General features: G+C 39.1%; 2 protein-coding genes across 4 annotated transcripts in view; both read left to right on the forward strand.

Annotated features, from left to right (window-relative positions):
• The first annotated feature begins 1,429 nt into the window (after window positions 1-1,429).
• Window positions 1,430-20,129, forward strand: LOC126391724 (retinoblastoma-like protein 2). The gene is made up of 14 exons (XM_050046640.1): window positions 1,430-1,601; window positions 7,223-7,342; window positions 7,716-7,822; window positions 8,230-8,333; window positions 8,948-9,085; window positions 9,509-9,673; window positions 9,884-9,953; window positions 10,079-10,188; window positions 10,360-10,536; window positions 14,081-14,152; window positions 14,419-14,479; window positions 15,995-16,155; window positions 16,271-16,435; window positions 16,649-20,129. The coding sequence occupies exons 2-14, from the start codon at window positions 7,269-7,271 to the stop codon at window positions 16,904-16,906; spliced, it is 1,662 nt and encodes a 553-aa protein (XP_049902597.1). The 5' UTR covers window positions 1,430-1,601; window positions 7,223-7,268; the 3' UTR covers window positions 16,907-20,129.
• A 1,852-nt stretch (window positions 20,130-21,981) lies between these two features.
• LOC126391730 (retinoblastoma-like protein 2) overlaps window positions 21,982-26,645 on the forward strand; it is a 23,036-nt gene continuing 18,372 nt past the window's right edge. For 2 of the 3 annotated variants that reach the window (XM_050046651.1, XM_050046659.1), the window contains exons 1-6: window positions 21,982-22,143; window positions 23,837-23,953; window positions 24,495-24,601; window positions 24,964-25,067; window positions 25,286-25,423; window positions 25,760-25,924. In XM_050046651.1, the coding sequence (XP_049902608.1) occupies window positions 23,880-23,953; window positions 24,495-24,601; window positions 24,964-25,067; window positions 25,286-25,423; window positions 25,760-25,924 (588 nt within the window). In that variant the 5' untranslated portion in view covers window positions 21,982-22,143; window positions 23,837-23,879. Of the gene's footprint in view, window positions 22,144-23,836; window positions 23,954-24,494; window positions 24,602-24,963; window positions 25,068-25,285; window positions 25,424-25,759; window positions 25,925-26,645 lie in introns of those variants that run through there. The other variant, XM_050046666.1, reaches the window with a different exon arrangement.

Genomic DNA, 26,645 nt, shown 5'->3' on the forward strand with positions numbered 1-26,645 from the left:
CTGTTCTGCTCCAATTTGTTTTCCACACTGGCACTGAGTCTGCTGTCCACAGTGAGTGGCAGTGTTCAGGCCAGTGGGAGAAGGCACGGAAAAGTATTTCCTTGTGAACTTGGATGAAAGCTTTTCTAGGCACGCTCCAGTGACAGGAAATAAACTGTACTTGCTTTAATTGAGGTAGTTGAAGCCTAACGTGGCATTTTCCCCTCTACTTTAAGTTGAAATGGTTCCTTTTATTTAATCAAAGTGCTAGAGTTACAAATCAGAAAACAGTGGTTACTAACATAGCAGTAATATCCTTAGGATCCATTTTCAAGTTGTAACATTAAGAGGAAAAACAAAAGAAGCAGGGGGAAGAGAGGTGACGTCAAAATAAAATCTCCCAATTTCGGAGATTACAGTCGTAAATTAACAAGAAAATTTACAATAAATACATTAAAATACGATATGTTTATTTAACCATGTTACTAATATATGTAAATCTGTGTCAGCCATTTTTATCTAATAATACTATTTACAATCAACTAGAAATCTAGCAAAGGCCCATTGTCATGTTTAGGGTTAGATATGTGTTTTTTGTTTGTTTTTTTCCAAATATTATTTTCTTGTGAATTAAATCTCAGAGAATTTCAGTTTTTTTTTTCTTAACATTTTATAATTTCAGAGAATATTTAAGGTTTTTTTTTTTTTTATCATAGATTTGTGTTGGGGGTTTTTTCTTGCAAATTTACCACTTAAATCTCAGAAAATAACCAAGTTTGTATCTCATAAATCTATGACTTTATCAAGGCATAATTTTTATTGGAATCCCCACCAGCTCTGTACTTAATTTATTTTTTAAATTTTAATTTTTATACTCCCCCACGACCCCCAACAGGATAAGAGGTTACAGAAAATGAATAAAAGAATGAATGAACATCATGTCAGCACATTGGGGTCATTTAAAGTAAAAAAATATTTAGAGTACAAGTAAATAAAGTAAAAAAAAAAAAAAGTACTATAGGATTCGTTAAGTGCTAATTTATAGCTTAATGTAATGCAGGATTAAGTACATAAGTATTGCATAAAGATTTTTAGAACTATGTTCAAATTATGATAATCCTTTAAATGTTAAATGTATGTAAAATTATAATTGGTTGATGTTATGAACCTTGATGTGCAATCCTCTTCTTCACATGACACTTACTGGTTTTAAAATTCATAATAAACTTTTCCCAAATTATCTTCACCAACACCACAGGCTTAGAAACAGTGTACTGGCCTGACATCTGTGTATCAACAGTTAAACTGCTTAAAATGTACAGCAAAGGGTTAACAGGTTTTCCTCTCTACTGTAAGTCCTCCCCTCGTCCTCTTGGTGGCGCCCAGTGGCCTGTGTAGGTTACTTCTGCAACTGTTCATTGCCTCTCATAGCAACAAGACTCAAGTGACAAGTTGGGGCTTGTCTGAGAGAGGCCAATGATGTGAACTTCCTCAGTGTGCAGAGCAGCAGGTTGACACCATGCTGCTCCACTCCTCTGCTACCAGCCGGACATGAGGGACGTGCAGGGGGATCCTTAGACCAGAGGAGCCCACATCTGGCTCACTAAACGTTCCCAGTTCTGGTAAGTGACTTTGACCCTCTTTGTGACTGTTATCTTGTGTGTAAGTCAAAAGTTGCACTTGGATGACCTGACTGACATGTTGCATGAAAAGTCTGAAAACCAAACTGTAACCCTGTCATCATCTTCTCCTGCATGAGTTAGTGAATGCTGCAGCACAGTCTGACCCTACACAGTTAATCAATGACCTTTGTAAATGGTTCTGTTGCAGCCAGGCCTGTGTGCACTGTCAATAAAGTTTTATTGATTATCACACAGATCAGTCATTCAGTTAATTACAGTGGCATTTAAATGTTAAAACACGTGTCTGAAAGTGAAAGTAAGGCCATTTTTTTGATGTAACTTCTGTCAGTGAAGACCAGGCTGGAGGAAACAGGAAATGGGTGTAACCCACAGAAATTGGCAGCAGATTATACATTTCTCAGTGTAAATTGACTTCAGAAAAACAAAAGACCATCTAAGCATGTAGTGTCAAAGTATGACACACAGAAAGCTGTTTCTTTCCATAAAATGCATAAAGATGTTTTACATATTACATTAAAGGCAGAATGAGGAAGATAATGGAGCGTGACAACAAGTTTGGGCGAGGTAAAAACTTAACTTAAGACATTTTCTATTTTATTTCAGTCCAGTTTATGACTGTTCGGCAGGCATGCACTGTTGACTTGCTTTTTCTTTTTTTGCTGGGGCTCATAGCAGTGGCTTTGTAACGGCACATTAACCAATCTGTTGTCAAAGTGAGATAAACAAAGATCTCAGGACAAATCAGGACACTTTTAATCAGGTAATGACGGCTCAGATCCAGGCTGTGATTCATATGCATGAGTAGGTGTGTGTGTAGTTGTGGGTGTTGTCATGCTACAGAGATATGCCTGGTCATAGCCCTGCTGCTGTGGAAACAATTCAGACATGTTGTTTGACTGATACAGAGATAGCATGATATAAAAACATACTGTCTGCTCTCCTGATTTAAGTATATGTTGTGTCTTTTACTTAGCTTAGCTGCAATTGTGTGATGTCATTAAAGCTCACTCAGAGGAAAGAGTCTGTAAGGTCTCTGTTCCCTCCAGCAGCTGTTTGACTTTAGATGAATCAGTAGGAAATATGTGATGCCATGGTGACAAAGTGTTTTTTATTTATTTATTTTAAAATAACATACAGGTCCTTAAAAGGTTTCTTAATATAAGGCCTGTCTTAAATTCAGATTTGATGGGTCTTAAATATTTTCAGTCACATTACTGCAAAGATTTCTCCAGCCTGACGGACCCAATGACTCTTTACAGTCACTGGACAGACTGACATCAGTGTGTTCACTCAGAAGGAGTACTTACACATGTGTGACACAAGTTCTTAGGTGTTTGCTGAAAAATGTGGGGTTTTTTTTGTCTTTTCTGAAAACCTTAACATATGACTCAGGCAATTATGCTATGAGGCTAACAATATAGTAGTATATAATTTGTATTGCCATTGCAGGTTTGGTCTTAAATTTCATACAAGGTGGTGTAAAAAAAAAAAAGGTCTTAAATTTAACTTGGTTATATCTGCAGACACCCTGTGCCAGCGTTTCTTCTCTTTGTGCCTTATATTTATTATTATTGTTGTGTCTTAGTTTACACTCTCACACTCTTAGCACACACACACACACATATAGGAATACAGGGATTTCTCTCGTCCTTCGTCTTGTATTCTTACTTAACTCTTTAGTTCTTTAGTCAATCAACAAGATTTTCATCTACAGCTATATACACAGTCCTGCCAAGTACTTCTACCAGTACCATAGAAATAAATATATTTCATCTCAACCTCAACAAATTGTCACTAAACTAGGCATTTATACACCAAATAAGGCCACTGGTGGATCTTAGGCCTCACTCTGGCATATGAGAAGCTCTTTGATGTCAACATCTTAATCTTAAAATTCCTAACCCTGACCCCAACACTTAAAGAGTTAATGCCATTAGCAACTTCATTTAGATCATCACTAGATAAAAGGGACCTTATCAGGGAGAAGTGTCAAGGGAAATGAATGAAGCAAAAGTGAACAACTGTCATGCTTGAGGATTAAAAGGAAGATCACGATCAGATATCAGTCCCTGATTTTGTGCTTCTGAGAGTTTTGAACGTAACAATGTGCGTCATCAGAGGGAGAAACTGTTTCAGACTGAAACAAAGCTGGTTACTAATAAAAGCTATTAGCAGTAAAGCTACTTCTCCTTGGACAGAAAGGGTAATTTTCAAAGTGTGTTGTCATTTAGAATACCAGCCTGTGTGGGAGTAAACCTTACAATAGACAGCTAGACTGACTGTGTCTACTGAAAGATTCTCCTTAAGAGACAAAATACATTTTTTGGGCTCAAGATGGCTCCGTGAAGAGGAAATATAAAGGACATTTAGTAAAAGTAGTTTAGTACGGTCATGTTTGGTGACCTGCACACACACTACCCAGCCTGTGAAGTCTCACAAGACCCCACAGATGACCAAACAAAATCACAGTTCAGTATCCTACAACCTCTCCCTGCTTCCTAACAGCCTTTCCGCTTGTGTTTTTTTCTCTGTACCTCTCTCTCTTTCACACACACACATGCACACACACATACACGTATCACCACATGTCGTCTGCAGACACTGCACTCTGAGGTCTGCCTGACTCAGTTAGGACAGTAACCCTGAATGATAAACAGCACATGTGGGAATGATTAGAGGAACAGAGTCTCCATTCAGTCGGGACAGAGGAGGGAACAAACACACACGCAGATAAACTCAAATGGCCGAGGTAGAAGAGGGGCCGGTACCAGTGGAGGAAGGAGCATTCAAAGTAAGAGTACCACAAGGTCTACAACAATGCAAGAATTCCCAGGTACAAGTTAAATGCTGGTGTTAGAGATGACGCATGGCCTCAGATCACCTGTGATCATTTTTCACATTAAACAGCGTGGAACAAAAGCTCCTTTAGTGGACACTGACACAGAACACAACAGTCTGTGAAGCCTAAAATGATCTTGTTTGCCGAGCCCTCTTACAGACATGAGTCTTCTCTGGCATCTGAAGTATTCCTCTTGTCACAGACTCAACACATCAGCCAACAGGAACTATTCTCTAACCTACTAAATAATAAACATGTCTACTGTGAATCAATGTTGCTGCCAGGTGGAGCAGCAGTCCATGTTAGGGAAGGTTTCCCATCTGACATGTACAATAATGCATGTGAATCATCATCATTGCCAGCTGGAAGAAACAGCCAGCCTAGCTCTGACCTAAGTTCAAACCTCAACAATCCACTTACCAGCACCTCTTAAATTTACTACATAATATTCATACATATTAATTTAACCACACTTTGTTTTCAGTGAGTTTAATGCTATAACACTCATTCTTGACAACTGGGACAAAACCTTAATTTTGGGGGGTTAATTTTTGCTCTTCAATTATGCCAGTAAAATATATTTTAAAAGAATGTATTGGCTATTAACCCTTGTAGGCACACACAAGTCGTAGAATCATATTATAAAACATGATGGAAATGTTTAATAATTTTTGTTACATTAAATATGAGATTATTTATTATTATTATTATTATTATTATTATTATTTATCTATTTAGCTGTATAATTAAAAAAAAAGTGTTATGTCTTTTTAATTTAAGAAAAACAAACAAACAAACATTATAACCCTGTCCACTCACAACTTTGTGATAAAAAAAAAAAACATACCTCACTTATAACACAAAGAACATACATTAGGTGTACCACAGAAACTTTCGATTGATATAAACTCATTTTATAAATCATTGTGAACATTAATGAATGTAACAGAAAAAAAGTGATGGAGGTGACTTCTCTGTGACGGAGTTGACGTCATATAAAATACAAAATATTACACAAACATAAGAAAAATAAATCTGGAAGCACAGAAACTGTTTCAAACACGAATCTTCTGTTTTTGATTTTTCTTTAGATTTTTACAAAAATTAGCATTTACATAGAAAATAGAGAATTCATCAGACGGCGTCAATTACAATTAGGGATGAGACAATATACTGAAATTTAATATTGCAACACAAAAATATGAAAACATATATGGTTTATTCAATACTTAAAGAGAACTGAGGTGTGTCACCCACGTCAGCATGGGTGTCAGGTAAGAGCTGACGGATTTGACAAAAATGTATATATTTATTAACATCACAGTAGTTGTACTGAGTAGCCATTTTAGTTTGCAAAGTTGCCTTAATGCAAATCAAAATGCACATTTTCAAACCATAAATCCTGTTCAGTTTTGTTTTAGAAGGGCCGCAGAGTTGAGCTGTGATAGTTGAGAGACACCTGATAGCCATATTATTTGATGAATTTATCTAAATATGGAAAGCTCACTCGTACTTGAGCAGCATTTCCACCTTTTTGAAAACCAGGAAGTGAGACAGGAGTCATTAGGATATAGCTAACCCCTTTTGTGCCTGATAAATAATGTGTTTGTAGGAATATGATGGAGTTGACAAATATGTGGGGCACATCTTTAAAGGGCCGGCATTTTCACAAAAAATATAATTTAACAAACAAAATGACCAGTGTATGAGTTATACAAGAAGATTATGAAAAGATGAATATAGCAGTACCTTTTTACACAAATTTTGTCAGTGCGTACTGTTAGTTTAACATAATTTTTTATTGTTTGAAATTGTGAATTAATTTCTGGGACAAGGATGTTTTCTGGCACAGGGCAAGTCTAGAAGAAGAATATTACATATGTCATATTTATTGCATACATACAGTATATATAAATCTTTTTAAAAAATGCTTCACTCAAAAAATTGGATTAGCATGTTAAGTTATAATTTTAAGGGTGTTTTTTATTATTATTATTTTATTTTATTTTTTTTTTGTTTTCTGTCTAACAACTCCTGAATCCAGACACACACACACACACACACACACACACCATGTTAGCCACAACTGGACTGGACTGTGAAATGGACAATTTTATTTTAATTTAATTTCTATTTATGCACTTATTCTTAACTTATTCTATCTGATGTCTGTTTTAATACCACTGTGTTGATGCTGTGCGGTTGTTTTTTGTCTTTTATGAGCTGCTGGACAGCTGAATTTTCTTTCGTGGATAAAGTTCTTCCTATTCTTTTTTTTTTGTAGGACATAATTTGTCCCAATTCTTCAGAATGGGTGATAACCATTGTATTGACTGGATCAGTGACTTAGTTACAAGATGTATCGTCCACTACATGGTTTTGTATATTTGTGTTTGAGTTCAAATGAAATATATAAGTGAGATTTAGAGGTGATGTAAGAAGATCTTTTTAGTTTTGAAATTAGCCAGGCTAGCCCTTTTGCTACATTCTGTGGTTTTTCTATAGTCTGTGGTTTTTGTGCAAGACACAGTGTTGTCATTACGTCTGGCATGTTACAAAAGTAGCATTGGACTGATGTAAACACACCATACACAGAAAGAGTGAAAAAAAGCAAACTATGTAAATGACATATTCTGCCACTTTTAAAAGTCATATTTATTCTGTGGCTGACTGACTGTACTGTACTGTACTGTACTGTACTGCAGTGGGTCATGAGCCCTAATCGTCTCCCAGTCTTTCTAACGTTCTTTCCCTTGTTTAGGTGCCCATTCCTGCTCTGATTCTCCTGTGTGAGTGTGCAGGTCACCATGGCAACCGGGCCTCAGGCTAACCAGAGATGGCCAAGGATTGGCCCCAGTGAAGGCCTGATGGCTATGTTCAGGTTAGCTCTACAGTCTCAGTGTGTTACTCATACACTGCTCATTTTGTCTGTGTGGAATCTCAGATCTACGACGTTAATAATTCATCAGTGCCTGTGTAGGCCCGTATCTCCTACGTGCATGTTAGATCTGACACCTACCATAAATATAACAGGGGCTGCTTACTGTGTTTAACATGTGGTATACTGGTAGACAGCCCACAGGTTTGCACTGAGGCACTGAGACTGTTTCACCATGTGTAAACATTGTTTACTTCAAGAAATGTCTGTTTAAATTCTTCAACAGTTGCAGTGAGGGCTTTTATTTACTTTTCAGTTGTTTCATATCTCCTGGTCATTCAGCCACTCTGAACTCACCATGATTCCTCTGGTACAGGGCCTGCTCCAGAGATCCAACTGAGGAGATTAAAACAAGACTGAGACGTATGCTGGACACATTTCTGCAACACCACAGGGACAATGCAGGAAATGAGAACACCAATGGTATACTAACCTATTTAATGACATGAGGGATGTGACAGTGATAGTAGTTTCATTCAGATTTAAAGAAACACTGTTACCCTATGTTCAGTATTTCTGGAGGACATATCTGTGGCCTTCACAATGTTGCTGGTTGGTTTATAGCCCAGAATTTTATGATTGGCAATGGCAACACACGGCACCCAGTCAGAGACAAAGCAGACCACATGTTTAATATTCACTGTTTTCCAGAAACAACAGTGTCTCTTTGAGCACAGCAGGGAACCACTGTCTGCTCGCCTACAGTATTTTAAATCCCTACATGATCAGAGAGCTGGCTGTTTTTTAATGACAGGTATTAGCTTCTGGAATAAAGCTCTTGCTGTTGATACATGTCACATGTCATATAATCCGTGTGATATCGTTCACAGAACTGGCAGTGAAGTGCTGCTATCAAGCTGGGATCTGGTATTACAGGATCCTGGAGAACATCGCCAGTCAAGAGAGGGACAGGAAGGGCATCAGTGACATCTCGGTGAGTGTACCACCCCCCTGAGGCCACAAATGGAACTGTGGTGGTAAACAGGAGGAGCGCTGCATGAAAACTCACTGAGTGATACTGAATATGTTACAGGCTGAATCCAAATGTCCGCCATCTGGACCTGCAGACTGAGCCCTCGCAGACTTCAGTTGTACGGAGTGTGACATATTTACTGTCATCACGTAAAGTTTGCAGGGGCAGAGACTCCAGGCAGCTAATAGACAGTCCTCGCGTTTTACTCGTTGCCGTGGAAATGTTCAACTATTGCTGCTGTCATATTCATATATATTTCATACAAGTTTATGAACAGTGCCTACTCATCTGTCCCTGCAGATAATAAGATATAAATCCCATATATAGTCTTATATCAGGCTACATGTGTTTAATAACAGAAATGTTTGTAAATAATATCCATATCATGATGTGGTTGAAAATTATTTCTGGCCCACACAATTCAAGTAACTTTTTAATAGGCCTAAATATCAATAACTATTTTACACATTCATAAGTTTTTACTTTGGCACCTGAAAACCCTCAACGTCACATCTGCATTGCAATAAACTGTGCTTAAAGTAAATCACTTGTGCTTGTGCATGTTTTTGTCACAGGGCATCTTGGGGAATGAGCTTTTCCAGTCCTGTCTGGTGGCGTGTTGTCTTGAGATCACCATATCCTCAAACCGTCTACCGTGTGACTTCCCTCGGCTCCTCCAGATCTTAAATTTGGCACCATACCACTTTCTGAAGGTGTGTTTCCAAGCTTCTTAGTTTGATGTATAGCGTATGCTTACAGTAAGTGTGTAACTGTCTGTTGTGTGCGCATTCATCGACATTCAGAGAAAAATGCATGTAATTTAATAAATGTCCATGATACAGGAGAGTGTGCATAGACAAACTTTTGCAAATATTTGTCATGGTTTGCATTTGCCAATATAGATGTGAATTCAGTGTGTGTTACTTTAACACAGACACTTGTTAGAATACTTCATGGGAAAAGCTCCACAGCAGAAAATATGGTTACATTCCTGACTTACAGGAACCAGAAGTTTCTAAAGGGGGGTGGAGAGATTTGGAGAGACTTTTTTCCTCAGATAGTTTCCCATCTGGTCCCCAACTACCTCTAACTTTGAGGATACCTCCATCCTCCATTTGTCCCCTGTGGTGTGACAGGTGATTGAGCCGGTGTTGCGGGCTGAAGTGGGCCTGTCTAGTCATGTTTTCAGACACCTCGCCCAAGTGGAAGAGAAAATTCTGGAGAGCTTGGCCTGGACCAGCGACTCACCGCTGTGGGAGGACATCAGAGCCAATGAGGGCCATCTGCCCACCTGCCAACAGGTTGGCAATAACACACAAAAACACTTTACCTGGCACCAGGAGTTACCTAAGATTTAATATTCAAAGCTCTTCCAAGGTGATGCCAGTGACAAGGTTTTGAGTTAAACTAAATTAGAGATATAATAATGGACCTGTATGTAAGTATCAGAAGGACAGTGTTTCTTCGCACACGCAGTACATGCTTTAACAAGGGCTTTATGTCATATGCAGGTGATGCTTCCTACACAGCTTGAAGATCCAAAGAGAGCAGACTCTCAGCCTGAGCGCAATCAGCCAGGAGGTATAATGCAGTGTATCTTCTTTTGTTCACATTATTGTAATTCTATTGCATTTAATACATGTGATACACTCCTTAGTTGTACACTGACTGCAGTACTCTTATTATGTACCCACTGTTTTTGTCAGTGAATCTCAGTTTTGGAGCTGAACCGTCTACCAGCAGTGACCAGCAGCGTTCCCCATCAGCTGTAAACAGGCCTCAGAGAAGCAACTCCCTCCATGTGTTCGCTCGCCAGGTCAGTTAATCTAGCTCACCATAGCATTCTCATGTCCAGCTGACAAATGGCCAACTATAGATATCTGTTTTCTCTCTATACTATATTTATAAGAACTATTTCTCAGGAATAGTTGTTTGGAATATTGGGAGATGATGCGTTACGTGTGGTCATGTTTGCTCTCTGGCTCAGGTCTACAGTTTGATGGGGAAGCATCTGAGGGAGCTGAGTTCCACACTGGATATTTCAGATGAGCTGCGTCTGAAAATCTGGACCTGCTTTGAGTACTCTCTGGTCCACTGCACCAACCTCATGGTAGACCGTCACCTGGACCAACTGCTCATGTGTGCCATCTACATCATAGCTAAGGTGGGCTGACAGTAGTCTTGGCACCTTTTATAGTCATATGCCGATTTGGTAGACATGCTGGTGTATATGCAGGAATGTTTGTGGAGTAGTCCACATGGTTTCTTACTCTTTCATCCTATAACATCCACACCATCCACTGAAGCACTGTCAAGAGCATGCCAAACCAACAGGGAATGATATAACCCTAACCCTAAAGCCATGTGTGAGGCCAGAAGCCTCAAAAAGCCATTACTGAAAGGCTACCTTATGTAACATTGACCAGGTGCATAAACTGTGCACACACAAAAAACATGTGTACGCCTTTTCCCACACATAAACTGGGATTTATAAATGAACAATTGGCCTCATTCAAAAACAGCGCCTACATACAAATATGTGCTTAAACTGTGCGTACGAATGTTTTAGAAGAAATCCAGGGTTCCTCAATACTTTCTCACCTGAATGTTTTTATACTAAGGGAATACATTTTGAACTGCCTCAGACCATGCGTAGGCACAAATGATGAAGACCGGCTGTCTTAGAAAATGTAAACACACACATTTTAACTAAATGCATAGCATATTAAAACTGCACTCATTACACAAGAATTATAGCCCCACGGTTATATGCCTCCACACACCAAGTTTCTCTCAGTTAACATCCATGTCTGTGAAAGCATGGATGCTTCACACACATCTTCCCTCCGGCAGAATAGAGGATCTATACAATCAGCACAGTTTCAAGGTGGGCACCCAAGATTAGTGTCACCAATTCAGTATCTGACCAAATGTCTCCCTTCTGTTCCTCAGATATGACGTTGAATAATGACCAGAAAAGTGTTTCATGCAGAACATTATGATGTCACAGTGAAGGTGACTTTTGACTTTTTGGATATAAAATGTCGTGACTTCATCATTATATCCTATTAGACATGTGTGTAAAGTTTTGTCATGTTAAGGGTAAGAATTCTTGAGTTAAGGTCAATAACATGTTTTGTAAGGTCAGCTTGACCTTTGACCTTCAACTACCAAATTCCAATCACTGATTCTTCAGTTCAAATGGACGTTTGTGCCAAATTTGAAGGAATTCCTTCAAGGCATCTGGGGCTGACAGACGCACGGATTGACAACCTGAAACATAATGCCTCTGGCTACAACTATAGCGGGCACAAAGGCATAATGGCTTTCATAGACAACAATATTTAAGATCATTCATTTAGTAATTTACTAAAGCATGCACTTATTTCATCCTCATCAATTATCATCCTGATTAAAATGTTACAATATAAAAACTGAGGGTCCCAGTCATAGCTTAGATGGGAGTACATGAGAGTGTCTGTACTGACTTGTAGCAGTTTTGGATTCAGTTGTTTCTATTAAATCTGTCTGTCGGCTGATGATTGCTACTCCCACCAATTTCTAGTGCCATGATATTATTATAAGGGTTGTTGTTGTTGTCATCAGGATATGTAGGTGATTCTGATCTACCCGGTGTTAAGATAGCACATCTAACCTTGCTGCCTTCAGGAGAGAGCACATCAGAGACAAACATGTTTGAACATGTTTGAGGAGAGAGACATATGGCTTATCAGCCGTTTCTGACAGCAGTTACATTCACAGGCGCTCACTAACTATCCGACACTGGTGTGTCAGGGCCTAGAAACACGTTCACCACTTTCCCCATGATACACCTCTGGGCTAGAGGGTGACACGGGAGTGGATTTTCAGTCCCGTCCCATCCCACTCCTACAAAAATAATCCCATCCTGTCCCAATCCCATGAAAAAGGAAAAAAAAAATCCTGTCCTGTCCCAATCCCACAAGAATGACTCCCATCCCATCCCGCTCCCGTGTTGTGTTTCAGTTACAGTAAAAAAAAATATATATAGTACATGGATCACACATAAGAACCAGTTCTGAGAGAGAAAAATGTAGTTAAAGTATTGCAGTAGAAGCAGTGTTTGGTTCCTCTGACTGATATTATTATATATGGCATCATTAGATTATTAATACTAAAGCATCAGTGTTAGAGCAGCATGTTACTGTTGTAGCAGGTGTGCAGTTAAGTTGGTTGTATTCGCTCTTTTTGTTGAGATGGTTTTAGAACAAACCCGGCACACCGGCTCGTCCAAATTACTGGGCTGCCCTCTGTCATTTGGTTTAAATCCAAATCACTCCCACACAGGGGCCGTGGCATTTGGTTTAGGAACAAGTTCCATGTCTTTCTCTTACGCTCAACTCTCTGTTTTCTTCTCCGCCTCGTCTCCCCCTCACGAAGATCGCACTGTGTGTGTGTGTGTGTGTGTAGCCCATAGCCCCGCCTCCCCCACAGAGACAAAGACACTCGATGACAAGAGCTTTCCCTCCGTTCATTACACTAATGAACCAACTCACCTGGCTGCCAGACGATGCACGGAAGTGAACGCTCTTGTCGTCCAGTCTCTTTGGTGGAGAGAGACGAGGAAAACAAACACGCATTAATATGGCAATTAATCGCTTTTAATTTACCATGCAATTAACCGACTTATCGCATATCGTGACAGGCCTAATTATGATTCCCAGTCCCGCCCGCTCCCATTGACTTTTTTTCCCATTCCGTCCCAATCACGTGAAGAATAGTGAAACTGATTCCCATCCCATGTGAATCCCACGGGAATCACGTGACCCGTGGGACTCCCGAAAAAATGTCAGCCTCTACTCTGGGCAAACTGATTTCCTCGTATAGAGAAATAAGGGCGTGGCAGTGTGATGAATGCAACAGCGGGCACATGCCTGATTCTGATTTACAAACGTACATTCAGTGGTGAGAATCAAATCAGCCCGTCATTTTTAGTAAGAACAGTTTTGTGCACATTTTAATGAATAAGGCCCAATGTGCAGTGAGAATGTGCGTGTGTCCTCACACATTCTTCATACCAGGCGTACACACAGTTAATGATCATTTAATGTTACTCTGTAAAGCACTTTGTAAAGTCAGTTTAATCATGAGTGCTATGAATCATTGATCATTATTCTGATGTGTAACAATCATAATGACTAATATTCAACCGCAATGATGGTTTGCAGAAATTTGATGAATAATTGGTACAGATGCTCACAACAGTCGTGTATAATGACAACTGCTCTGGCACCACTGGACAACCTCATCCATGTGTCACAGTCTGTATTTATCTTTGAGAGGTCTAGTGAATGGTGGAGAGGCACAACCATCGATATGCAAAAAGGGCATTTCTAAGTCTGTTACTGGTTAAATATGGGTGTAGAAATGAGACTGGTACACATGCGCTCAGTGCCACAATTATCAAGATTTATTAAAAAAAAAAAAAAAAAAGGTTTATAAATCTGACAAAAGGAATGCAGATGTACATTTTGCCCTTGTGTACACAAACCGTTTCAGTCTTGAATCTAAACCAAGTTTTATGCATCAGGTCAGTAATGTAATTAATGTTACCTGTATTTGAATTTTTTTAGGCAATAGTTTGACTTCATGTAAATTTCGGCATGTACGGTAACAGCACTTGTACAAAATACATAATCAGTTACTAATTTATGGCATTGCTTTTACAGATTACCAAGGTGGAGATACCCTTCAAACGCATAATGAAGTGCTACAAGTCTCAGCCGCTGTCCAACAAAAGTGTATGTTGTTTTTTTTAAGATTATTCCTGCATGTTCTCTTTGACCCATAAAGAAAACAGTGGAGTTGATACATAAACCTGAAGTCACTGTTACCGCCATCTGAGGAAGTGGATTGGCTTAAAAAATTGGATAATTGAAATATAAGATGTATGACTTAAGATGTTACTGAGTATTAACACTATGTCATCAAATTGAGAGTGTATTTGAGTGTGTGGTATAGCTATAATAGTTCATTAGTTATGAACACAGACATCTTCTGTTCTCAGGTCTGCAAAAGCGTGCTGATTTCTGGAAGAGACACCGAAAATTCTCGAACTGGAAACAACAGTAAGAACCCTTTAGTTAGAAAATACCTCACTCACTCATCTGCATGCAGAATTAACATTATGATGGGACATCATGATACAGTGTGGTGTAATAAAAGCTAATTTATAAATATTAAACAGGAATTGTCAGTGACTGTTCGTAAACACGCTCAACGGTGAAGGTGAAAGTAAAAGCCAACCCCAGATTGAGTCTCGTTTTGACACGAGCTGGAAAGGTTCAGTGTGTAAGATTTAAGGGGATTCAGTGGTTTCTAGCAGTGAAGTTGCAGATTGCAACCAGCTGAAACTTCGCTCAGTCAGGATTCCTTTAGTGTTCATTGTACAGGAGGTTTTCACTGAGAATCGAATTATCCATTGAGGTTTCTTCCTCTCCAAAACAAACGGACCAAGTGATTAAGACAACAGCAACAAAGCGTGTTTCTCTGAGGCTGTTTGGCATTAGCCTAGCACCTGTAAATGTGCGCTTAAGACCCCAACATTGGGGAGGTTTTTACTGCGAGACAACTTTTCCACAGAGGTCTCTTCCTCTCTAAAACGGACAGACAAGGTGATTAAAACCGGTAAAAATGACATCACAAATTTAACATTTAGCACTCTGTATTCCTCTAAATCCTACACATTGGACCTTTAATGTCTGCTTGGAGCTTCAGCCTGCTTTATATATTTTTTTGCCAGTGTTGTGTCAGCATTTTTCATAGCTTCCTCTTGGACGCCTGCTGCTTATAGTCTGACACCTGGTCGCTATCTTTTTATTAAGTCCCGACCTCCATTACGAGTTTGCTGTCTTGGTTCAGTCTATGTTGCCTCTTAATATTTATACTTTCATAAGTATAGGCACAACTCATAACTCTCAGCTACACATTAGCCTAATGGGAGCTAGCAGCAGACAGAAGGCAAGTGATAGTTGAGCAGAGTAGCTGATGTCTCAGAGAGTAAAAAGTGCCACAAAACTAGGAGCTCTTGAGACAGTCAGTTTTGCAGCACCATTTAGACATACATAAAAACACACCTGTAGTGTGTGTGTGCTTTTGGGTGGGTCAAACTCCAACAGTGACAGCAGGGAAGCAGCGTACCCATAAGTGACACCAAAACACAACAAAGACTCAGCATGGGCTTTTGTGACATTATTTTGTTACTCAGACATTTACTTGCCAAACTTCAAATCTTCCTGAATTTGCACTTTGAGGGTGTAAATTTTGGAACCTGCATTATATGAGTAATATAATATGAGACATTGTACTGTAAAGTTTTATGGCTCTGAGTTCTTTCCTCAGTTTTGTGATGCCTATGCATTTATATCTCTTATCTAACAAGGCATGAGCAACATTTTATATATCTTTTCTGTTTTTGTTGTTTGTAATTTATCATTGTGTCTTTGTCTTGTAGGTAGACATTATATTAAGTTGATTGCAGCTGTATGTAGCATTTTAGTTGAAGAATTGGAGACAATAAAGGTTATCCAACTTGTTTTAATGAAACAGTGATAAGCTAACATTTATTACACTGTTGATTCCAGATAATGGAGACCACAGCATCAATATCCTGACTCCCAACACACCATCAACACATTACCCGGAACCTTCTCAGGAGGAGAGGGGCAATCTTATTCTATTTTACAACCAGATCTACACGACAAAGATGCAGCACTTTGCTAAGCAGTTTGCTCCAACCTCTGTGGTAAGTGAACCATATTAAATCCCTGAATTTTGATAAACTGTCATAATGTCAGCGTCTGTATCACTGCACCTTTAAGATGGGATCTTCTAATACATGCTGTGTCCCTCTTGTGTAGAGAGACACCCCTCCTTTGTCTCCATACCCCCGACAGTACAAAGTGTCTCCTCGCAGACGGCGGCTGTCCAGCAGCCACCCCATCTTCATTTCACCGTACAATACAGAAACCACTTCCCCCCCTACTACTGGACTCTGCTACTACTTCAACACAAGCCCCCCAGAGGTCTGTGGACTTAATGTTGGAAACCTTTTTAGTGATCAAATTGTTGTCTTAAAATCATATTTTAATTTGTGCACAGTGTGGACTGAAGATATTAGATATACATCTTCATTCTGTGCTCAGTTAACACTTTGACCAGAGCTAAATTACTGATTTCATCATGACTCAATGACTGACAGTTAAATATTGCTAAAAATATCCCTCCCATTACTACAGCGTCTGCGTGAGATCAATAACATGATCAGGACTGGGAGGTCACCCAACAGGCGACACTATGTGGTACCATTGGACAGAGAAGAGGATGAGCAGGGAGACGGGGAGGAAGAGGATAATGGTCCTCCAGCGAGGAGGATTCGTTTGGATGGTCAGTCCGCCTGGCAGAGACGACTCAGGAATGTAGTCAATGATCGCGTGACAAGAAGGGACCAGGACCAGGACCTACCATCTCCAGTCATAAGGCCTAACCTGCACTAAAGCAGAGAGGAGCATGACGTCTCACTTTGCTCCTGTTTCAGAGGCTGCAACAATGTCAGGTGTTGGAGATAAAGCACAGAGCAGCGGTTTCTTCCTTTTCCGTCCTTTTATTGTTAAGAAAAACTTTGGGCCAAATTCTTTGTCAGCTCAAAGTCTTGTCTCCTGTCTGAGATAAAATTATGGTTAAAAAAAAAAAAGTAGAAATAAATTTGAAGTGCAGAAGTTACAGCAGCATCAAACTATATTCAATGGTACTTGAGGTATACAGACAGGTTTTTAAAAACTAACCAAAGAAGTTTTTACATCACATTATTACCAGGGTTTTTCCCAGGTTTTTAGGACTTTGGTGTCACATTTTTATATGATTTTGAACCATTGACAATAAGCTCACATATATGAAAAAAGTTAACTCTGAAAATGGAAGTGAAATAAATGAATCATAATAAAATTATGTTGAAAGAAATAACAATATAGTAATAAATATCCTTATATTATACTTTTCCAAATCTAGTTACAACAGACATTATAAAATGAAATTTAAGGACTTTTAAGTACTTTTTTAAGCACTTTTTTTTTGTTCTCAAGCACTTCACTCAAAGCAAACGATTTATTTTCAAATATAAATTTTTATCAAACATAAAATAAGGATGTGATCAATGTGTTTTCAGTGAAGGGTTACTTATCACACATTACCAAGAAGGGAAAGATCATCTTTCAAATACAACCATTTGAAAGTAGCAAAAAGAATCGATGCCAGCTGGAACTTAAGTTTTAACTTTCAGTTTTTGGCGGAGCTACTGGCACATGGATGAAGAGGGAAGGTAAACAAATTACAAGAAAAAGCCGGCTCATGAAGTTAAAGGTCTAGTGTGTATGATAAAGGGGAAAATAGTTATAATAATAGTAATAAATTTAATTTATATAGCACCTTTTATACACGCAGCACAAAGTGCATAAGGGAATTACATGCACTACGTGCTTCATTTGAAAATAGAGAGAATAAAACATGCCAACAAGGCAATGCATTGTAAACTGACACTTAAATACAATTATAAAGAAAAAACAAATATGAAAATAGAGTACACAGAAAGCATTACAGCTCAATATCAGCTAATTTATAAATCATAAAGTACAATACAAAAATTTCAAAAGAACTGCAGCAGTTTGAAGTGTAAAGTGTAAAAACAAAGCCTTCCAGGCCTGTATCAGGAAAGTCATAAATGCTTAATTGAAGAAAAATGTTGTTAGCTTTTGTTTAAAATATTTAGTGAGCTGGCTTTCCTGATGTCTATAGGCAGTGTGTTCCACAGCTTTGGGGTGCAGTGCATAAAGGTTAGATCCCCAATTTTCTTTTAGCTGTTGCTGGGAACCTCCAATAAACCAGCAGCAGATGATCGCAGTGTTCTTGAAGCTAAATAGTTAACAAGGAAGCTAGCAATATAGCACGTTTCTTGCCCATTTAGGGATTTGTATATAAGGATATATTGGCAGGAATGGAATATAATATAAGTGTGTTTTCTTAGGTGTATAATCACCTGAAAATAAGAATTGTGTTTCGTTGACTTAAAATAAGCTGTTCTATCTACCTACTAAGGGGGTCTTTTCCATGGAGTCCGCCATGTTGTTTCTACAGTATTCCAGAACAGACAAACCAAACACTTGCTCAGATAGGGCCATTGAAGTTTTTTGCATCGACCACTGTAGTTCTTCTGCATCGCCCATACTGTGTGTCAACTCGTCCAGATGCTCTGCACAGCTTGTTTTATGCTCATAAGGCTTAAACATGACATAAAAATATTTAGGCAGTGCGCCCAAGCTGTATAATGGCAGGGAAAACCCTGATTACTAACAGTACAGTATTTGTCTATGTCTGAGTAATGAACTCATTTGCCACTCTCATTTTGTATATCTGCACCTCTGCTTTCTTTAAACTCGGAGTGCCCTTATGCAAACACCCAGCCATTGCTGCTTGCTTCTTTATGTTGCCACACAGAGAAGGGTTTCCTTAGGGGTGGGAGTGTAACAGTCACCGGTGTCACATTTTGCCAAGACATGGATTTTGCAATACTGTCATTACCGTGATAAATATTTAATCATATTGAAAATAATGTGCCGTACTGTGGCTTTGATAACACGCAGGTAGAAGGCTACGTACTCATAGAACTTAAGTTACATTCAGTAACCACGAGTGTCCTTGCTGACGCCAGCTCCAGTAACACAAGACGTGGAAGGTACGAGCAAAGCACGCCTATTTCTATTATGTTGGCTGCAAGAACCAACACAAAAGCCTCCATCTACTCCCACCATCCCAGGAAATGAAGATCCAGAAGATTCACTTCATTTTTTAGTGGAAATGTCCCCACAACAACTGGAAAACTCTCAAACGTGTGCAGAAACTATTTTACTTCAGACTGCTTATTCAACAAGGGCCAATAACGTAAAGAGCAGTATTTGCTTCAAAAATGGAGCTTAATGATGGGACGATACGGACTTCAAACTCACCTCATGATCGCCGCTGATATGTATGTGCTGCTTCCATATGTAAATGTACTTGATAGGTATACCCTATGGTACACTGACTGTCATAGAATATATTTTGGGTTTCCTGCCAAATAAATGTTGTTAAGATGCCTAATTCCACCCCTTGTGTAACTCAGAGAAGTAATCACATTACATTTAATAATAAACCTACATTGGGCAGACAGCTCCTCCCAAAACACATGTAGGGCTTTTATTAATTCTTTACTTATTAAGATATAAATGTACTTACATTGCCAACAGACTGAAAAGAAATCAGCACATTTTTGTAACAATGTGATAGCATACTGACACTATTAAAAAAAAAACTTTCAAAAGTTGACTCAGCATTAAACACAAGTAACCAATGACTAATATGCAAAAGGAATGACAAAACACACTACTGCTGTACTGCGAGGTTTTCTTTCTATTTTCATATGTATGTAATCACTGAGATGACAAAAATTGGCATAATTGGTTTTGTGTTTTGATTTCAAGCCTGATAATATGTCACTGTGACCAGTTTCTTTTTTTCATTGGGCAGTTGTAATATTTACAAGTTGTGTAGTGTAGTTAAAATACTTCTTAATGTAGTGCAGGACCATACTCTGAAAAGTCATTTGTAATTTTCCAAATTACTTTCTATTAAGTTCTATGGAGGAACTGAGGTTTAATTATTTCTATTAAATATATTCTTCTCTGTTAAGTGTGCCTTCGCCTGTTGCTTTATCTGGAGGCCTTATTCAAAAAATCATCAGCGTCAGGAACTTTATGGTAGATGTCCTTAAATGTGTCTTTTTATCATTGTTCTGCCCAAATTTGTTTGTCACACTGGCACTCACTCTAGAGCAGGTTTAGTGGCAGTGTTCAGGCCAGTGAAAGAAGTCACCGAAAAGCATTTTCTTGTAAGCTTGGTTAAAACCTTTTCTGGGCATAAAACTCTCAGAAAATAAACTGTACTTGCTGAAATTCAGGTAACTGAACCCTAACGTAGTTTTCCAAAGCTAAAATGGTGTTTTCTTAATCAAAATGCGAGAGTTACAAATCAGAAAACAGTGGTTCTTCCTGAGGCAGCTACTGTAGAAATGATTATAGGTGCAACTTCCGGTGAGACAGCAGAAGTAGCAGTAGGTAGTTCGTAGCTTTGACTATGAACGGTGAGTTCCAGTGGCTAATCTTGGTGGCTAACTGCCATCTGTGGCCCTTTTCGAAAGTAATTTGCCTTTACTTGAGGAAATACTGCTTTGCCTTTTTTGGACAGATATTTAACTTATGTCAAATTAGCATTTTCTCAAATGTCCTTGCAGAGCTCTGGCACCTTTTGTGCTGTTTGCTCCGTAACATTACTAATAATCAGATTAAACTAAATTTAGCTTCAACAAACAAAACTGTGTTGAACATGGACCCAGAACAAAAATAGATTGTTCCTGTAACCAATGATGCAGTTTTCATTGCTTACCTTCACAGACGAATGGGTTGCCACCTGTATACTTTATGATGTTAATAGCCGATAATCCTGTATGAAAATGAAATGCAGCGTCCCTTTATGAATCAGTACAGGACCTGCTTTATCCCGTATTTAGTATACACCCTACTCTAACGCATACACTACATTTTCACATGCTTGGAAATGATAAAACCAAAAGAGTTTTGACAGCTGAGATGTATTACATCAGAATTATATATTATATTAATTATTATAGATATAACTGAGTTGTGCCTCTAAACTCGGCATTTTGTAGCTTGGAAACATCACTTATTTATTTGACATGGAGCTATAAAGTAAATTATTCTTTAGAAGGACTAGATGTTTACTGTAAACTAGCTCAGGCTGCGATAAACTTAACATGTTAACGTCGCAAGGCAAGCTTATCGTTAACATACTTTGTTTGAAAGGAAAACATCCAATGCTTTGAAATGGCTGTCAGAGATAGCACAGGTATGATGACATCATCCCGTCTGAAGGTGGTGTGATCCATATTGTATTTCCCAATTGCTGTACAAAAGAGGAATAGCGTACCATTAGTTAACTGTTACCACTGGAAAATGCTGCTTCCAGTTCAGCACCAGAAGTCGTACCAATAATTCATGCAAGGAATCATGGGGGCAAGGAAAAGGGTAGACAGGGTTCTCTCAATGATTATAATGCAGCATTTAGTACAAAAGAACTGTTAAAAGTTCTTGAAAACCTTATGTATAAATCTTGTTGATCCACTGAATCTTAAATGTATCTAGAAAAAACTAATTGGTCAATGTTACTAACCTTCTCTTCGCATTATATTGGTAGGTTTTATAATTAATGATATACTGTTGTTGAAAGAAGTTCCATCAAATATTTTTCCAAATTCTCTTAACCAACACCACATGCTTAAAAATAGTGTTTTGGCCAGGCATCAGTGCATAAAGAGTTACACTGCTGAACATTTTTGTTACAGCAAAGGGTTAACAGGTTTTCCCTCCTTTTTGAAGCCCTCTGTCCTCCTATTGGTGGTGCTCAGTTTATAGGTCCCTACTACAACTGTACAACTGTTCATAGCAACAACACTCATGTGATAAGGGGCTTGTCTAAGAGAGGCCTATGATCTGGACTTCCTGTTTGCTGAGCAGCAGGCTAACGTCATGCTGCAGGATTCGTCTGCTGCTACCAACCAGGCATAAGAGACGTACAGGGGAATTCTTAGAAGCCCTTTAATCTGGCTTTCAAATCCAAAACAACTCTGGTAAGTGACTTTGAACCTGTTTATGACTTTAGTTTCCTTTGTAAGATGAAGTCCAAACTTCATCTTACATGAAAAGTTGAAAAGCAAAATGTAACTCTGTCATCATCCACTTTTGCGTGAATTATAACCAAAGACTGTAAAACAAGTGGACGTAGCTGCTGTAATGTCACCAACTGGTTTGTGGACTACCATTATGAAGCCTTGAGTCTGGCAATTCGGCATTCCACATTTTTTTTAGAGCCAGAAGGGATTTGGACGAGAGGGTGGATCTGAGGTAATAAATCAAGTGAGAAGTACGAGTTCAAACCAGTTTGATATTATGCTAACCTGCATTTGGTTTTGGTTTTTAATGGTTTAAATCACTGGGTCCATTTGTGTTGGAGAGGAGGAGCTAGATTAGCTCACTGTTAAAAAACCCCTGAACATCTGGATCTGAAATAATGTGAGCGCACATAAAGTTAAAAGGGTCAATAATTGAGCACACATTTGCAGGGGCTGGGCAAGCAGGCCGTCTGCTGAGCAGGGTAGGAGAAACACTGATTTGTAAGGTGAAACTGCTTTATTCAGTGTTTTTACTGGTTTAAATCACCTTGTTCTTTGTCTAAGTGAGGAAGAGACCTCTGCAAATAATTCGTCTCATGCTAAAAACCTCCTGAACAGTGAACACTGAAGGAGTTTTAACCAGTTTCAGCTGGTTGTAATCCTCACCGCTACATACCATTAAATAAATACCCCTAAACACTGGACCTTTAAACATGCAGTTGTAGAAATCATAAAACATGTTTCTTGACTGATTAAGAGATAACATACATAATTAAAGCTGCAAGCAGCGTTGGACGGGACCTTGGCCTCACGCCGTTTCAGCCTCGAGCTCACATAGACAGTTAAAGACAAAAGTTGTAGACGATTTTAGACCCCTCTCCACTCACAGCTGACAATTTCTCCACATTTGCTCATGTTACTTTCACTTCCTGTTGCACTTACGTGAGGGGTGTCAGCGTGTGATTCGTAGGTCTCGATGAGACGAACAAGCCAGTTTTGGTTTGATCTTTCTACAGTGGCCATTTTAGTGTGTCTATGTGGCGCTAGAGAGACCATTTTGGCACTTTTGGGGTAATTTTTTTCATTTTATCAAATTTTTCGCCAGTCCTAACATGCATGTCAATTTTGGTGCGTTTTTGAGCATGTTTAGGGGGTCAAATTTGGGTTTTCACAGACGGTGGGAGAAAGAATAATAATATTAAACGTACCAGAAACAATATATTTAGGCACCTCTGCTTTCAGCCGAGGTCCCTAAATATATTGTCTACTCTCTTGATTTCAGTATTTAAAGCAAAGTGTTGTGTCTGTAGAAATATCAGGTCACTGAACACCAGGAAAAGAACTCTGTAGCAGCCTTCAGTTTATGAGACTAGATTAAGTAATTCAGCTAACTGGCTATCAACCTCTGTCTTGAAAGGTGCTGCTTTTGAGTTATGAATTATAGTTATATATTTTGGTATTACTTAATTATTAACTATCAAATCTACTATGGCAATTGCCACACAAACTAGATATATAAATTAGAGAGACATAAATGTGCTGGCATATTTTCCAGCTTTGGAAAAAAACAAAAAAAAAAAACCCAGACAAACATGGAAATACGACTTTTTACTGTTTTTGTTTTTTTTTAATGTAAAAATCTTTTTTTCAGGTACACATTCCTGCTCTGACTTTCATCCTGTATAGAGGTCACCATGGCAACCGAGCCCCAGTCCAACAAGGGGCAACCAGGATTTGGCCCCAGTAAACGCCTGGTGGCTATGTTCAGGTTAGCACTACAGTCTCACAGTATTAGCCTGCTCATACAGTGGTCAATTTTGTTTGTGTAGAATAACAGTGTTATTTATGTAAGCTGTGTTAGCATACAGCAAGTAGTTTAACAAAGTAAACAATATAACAGATAAAGAAATAATTCAGTGTCACAGGCAGACCTTAAATAATTCAGTGTCACCGCGAAAACATTGTCTCTGTAGTATTACTCCAGTATCACTCCACACTCTCTTACATGAATGGTAGGTTTTGACACTTACCCTAAATATAACAAACACTACTTACTGTGTTTAACATGTGGTATATTGGTAGAAAGCCCACGGGTTTGTACTGAGGCATTGAGACTGTTTCACCATGTGTAAACACTATTTAGTTCAGAAAATGTCTGTATACTCTTTAAATTCTTCTACAATTGAAGTGTGACCTTTTAGAAACCTTGTGTGGACTTTTATTTACTTTTCAATTGTTTCCCAATGCAAATCTCCTGGTCATTCAACCACTCTACTTCCATACTAACCACCATGATTCCTCTGGTACAGGGCCTGCTCCAGAGATCCAACTGAGGAGATTAAAACAAGACTGAGACGTATGCTGGACACATTTCTGCAACACCACAGGGACAATGCAGGAAATGAGAACACCAATGGTATACTAACCTATTTAATGACATGAGGGATGTGACAGTGATAGTAGTTTCATTCAGATTTAAAGAAACACTGTTACCCTATGTTCAGTATTTCTGGAGGACATATCTGTGGCCTTCACAGTATTACTAGTTGATTTATGTCCTAGAATTTTATGATCAGCAGAGGCAATAGTGCCCATTCGAAGACAAAGCAGACCACATGTTTTATATTTACTGGTTCTATGAGAAACAACAGTGTCTCTTTGAGCACAGCAGGGAACCACTGTCTGCTCGCCTACAGTATTTTAAATCCCTACATGATCAGAGAGCTGGCTGTCGTTGTTGATACATGTCACATATACTCCTTGTGATATCATTCACAGAACTGACAAAAAAGTGCTGCTGTAATGCCCAGGAATTGTACTACAGGTTCTTGGAAACCCTGGCCATTCAAGAGAGGGAAAGGAAAGGCATCATTGACATTTCAGTGAGTGCACCGCCCCCCTGAGGCTACAAGTGGAACTGGTGTCTGACAAACACCTTTGCGTACTCGAGGGGCACTGCATGAAAACTGACTGAGTGATACAGAATATGTTAGACTCCATGTTTATGCCCTTGAGCCACTTAAAATTAAACATATCCTTATTTTTTTCACATATTTCTTTTAAAGTAAATCACTTGTACTTGTGCATGTTTTTGTCACAGGGCATCTTGGGGAATGGGCTTTTCCAGTCCTGTCTGGTGGCCTGTTGTCTGGAGATCACCATATCCACAAACCGTCTACCGTGTGACTTCCCTCTGCTCCTTCAGATCTTAAAACTGGCACCATACCACTTTCTGAAGGTGTGTTTCCAAGCTTGCTATATTGCAATAACAATAATAATAATAATAATAATTGTCAATGACATAAGTTAACGTTGCACGTGCACAGGAAGGATTTCTGAAAATTCAGTCATGGTTCTAGTTGCCTCTTCTATTTGCCAATAGAGATGTCAATTTAGTGTTTGTTACTGATACACTTTTGTTGGACCACAGCTGGTGTGGAGAGTGGCAGTTGCTCACCGTATTATTTCCAGATAGTTTCCCATCTGGTCTGAAATTTGAACCAATGCAACATCCGTGCCACCCTTTAAATTTGAGGATACCTCCATCCCTCTTTTTTTTCTCCTGTGGTGACAGGTGATTGAGCCGGTGTTGCGGGCCGAAGGGGACCTGTCTCGTCCTGTTTTTAGACACCTTGCCCAAGTAGAAGAAAAAATTCTGGAGAGCTTGGCCTGGACCAGCCACTCACCACTGTGGGAGGACATCAGAGCCAATGAGGGCCACCTGCCCACCTGCCAACAGGTTGGCAATAACACACAAAAACACTTTACCTGGCACTAGCAGTTATCTAAGATTTAAACACAAGGTTCTTCAAGTTGATACCAGTGACAAGTTCTAAGTAAGGTTAAATCAGAAATATGATTAAAATGTTTCTTTCTACTAATCAAATGATGGACCTTTATCAAAACATCAGAAGTACTGCAGTGTTTTTTCACACCTACAAGGTTCTATTTCATCCTTCCTGACCACCAGAGGCGGTGCATAAGCACTGAATGTCTTCATCTTGAGCATGCACAGGTCGAGTAGCTATATCAACAAAATCACCTGTGACCCCCTGATGACCCCAGACAGGCTATATGTTCCGGTGTCGTCAGAGGATCTGTTCCTTTTTCTTTTTTCGCTGTCGCAGGTATACCACGGCACGGTCGTAGTATCGGCTCAAGCTAATTGTCCTTTACATACTATAGCCCACTGTAGCCGAAGCTAGTGTGTTAGCAGCTTGTCGCCAGTAGCCTTGTGACCACACGTTGTCAGTCGGAGCTGCGAGGTGCTTGCCCTCCAAGGGCTGCGGCAAGCTGTCCCTCCGGGACATGGTGTATGAAAGGTTGGTCACTTGACTGATTAGGTACTGTGGGACTCGAGGCTCATCCTACTCTCCAGTGTGCTATGTGTGAGCTCAGTCCTGCGTGTTCTTTAATGAAGCAATAGGAGAAGATATTCGGTCTCAGTTAATGTAGTTTAT

Source organism: Epinephelus moara, chromosome 1 (assembly GCF_006386435.1).
Source record: "Epinephelus moara isolate mb chromosome 1, YSFRI_EMoa_1.0, whole genome shotgun sequence".
NCBI classification, from domain to species: domain Eukaryota; kingdom Metazoa; phylum Chordata; class Actinopteri; order Perciformes; family Serranidae; genus Epinephelus; species Epinephelus moara.

Excerpts from the sequence above, each read along its gene's own strand:
- LOC126391724 (XM_050046640.1), top strand. The coding sequence starts at position 7,269 with ATGGCAACCGGGCCTCAGGCTAACCAGAGATGGCCAAGGATTGGCCCC. Across the intron at positions 10,189-10,359 it reads TCCATGTGTTCGCTCGCCAG|GTCTACAGTTTGATGGGGAA; the intron begins GTCAGTTAATCT and ends TCTCTGGCTCAG. Across the intron at positions 14,480-15,994 it reads TTCTCGAACTGGAAACAACA|ATAATGGAGACCACAGCATC; the intron begins GTAAGAACCCTT and ends TGTTGATTCCAG.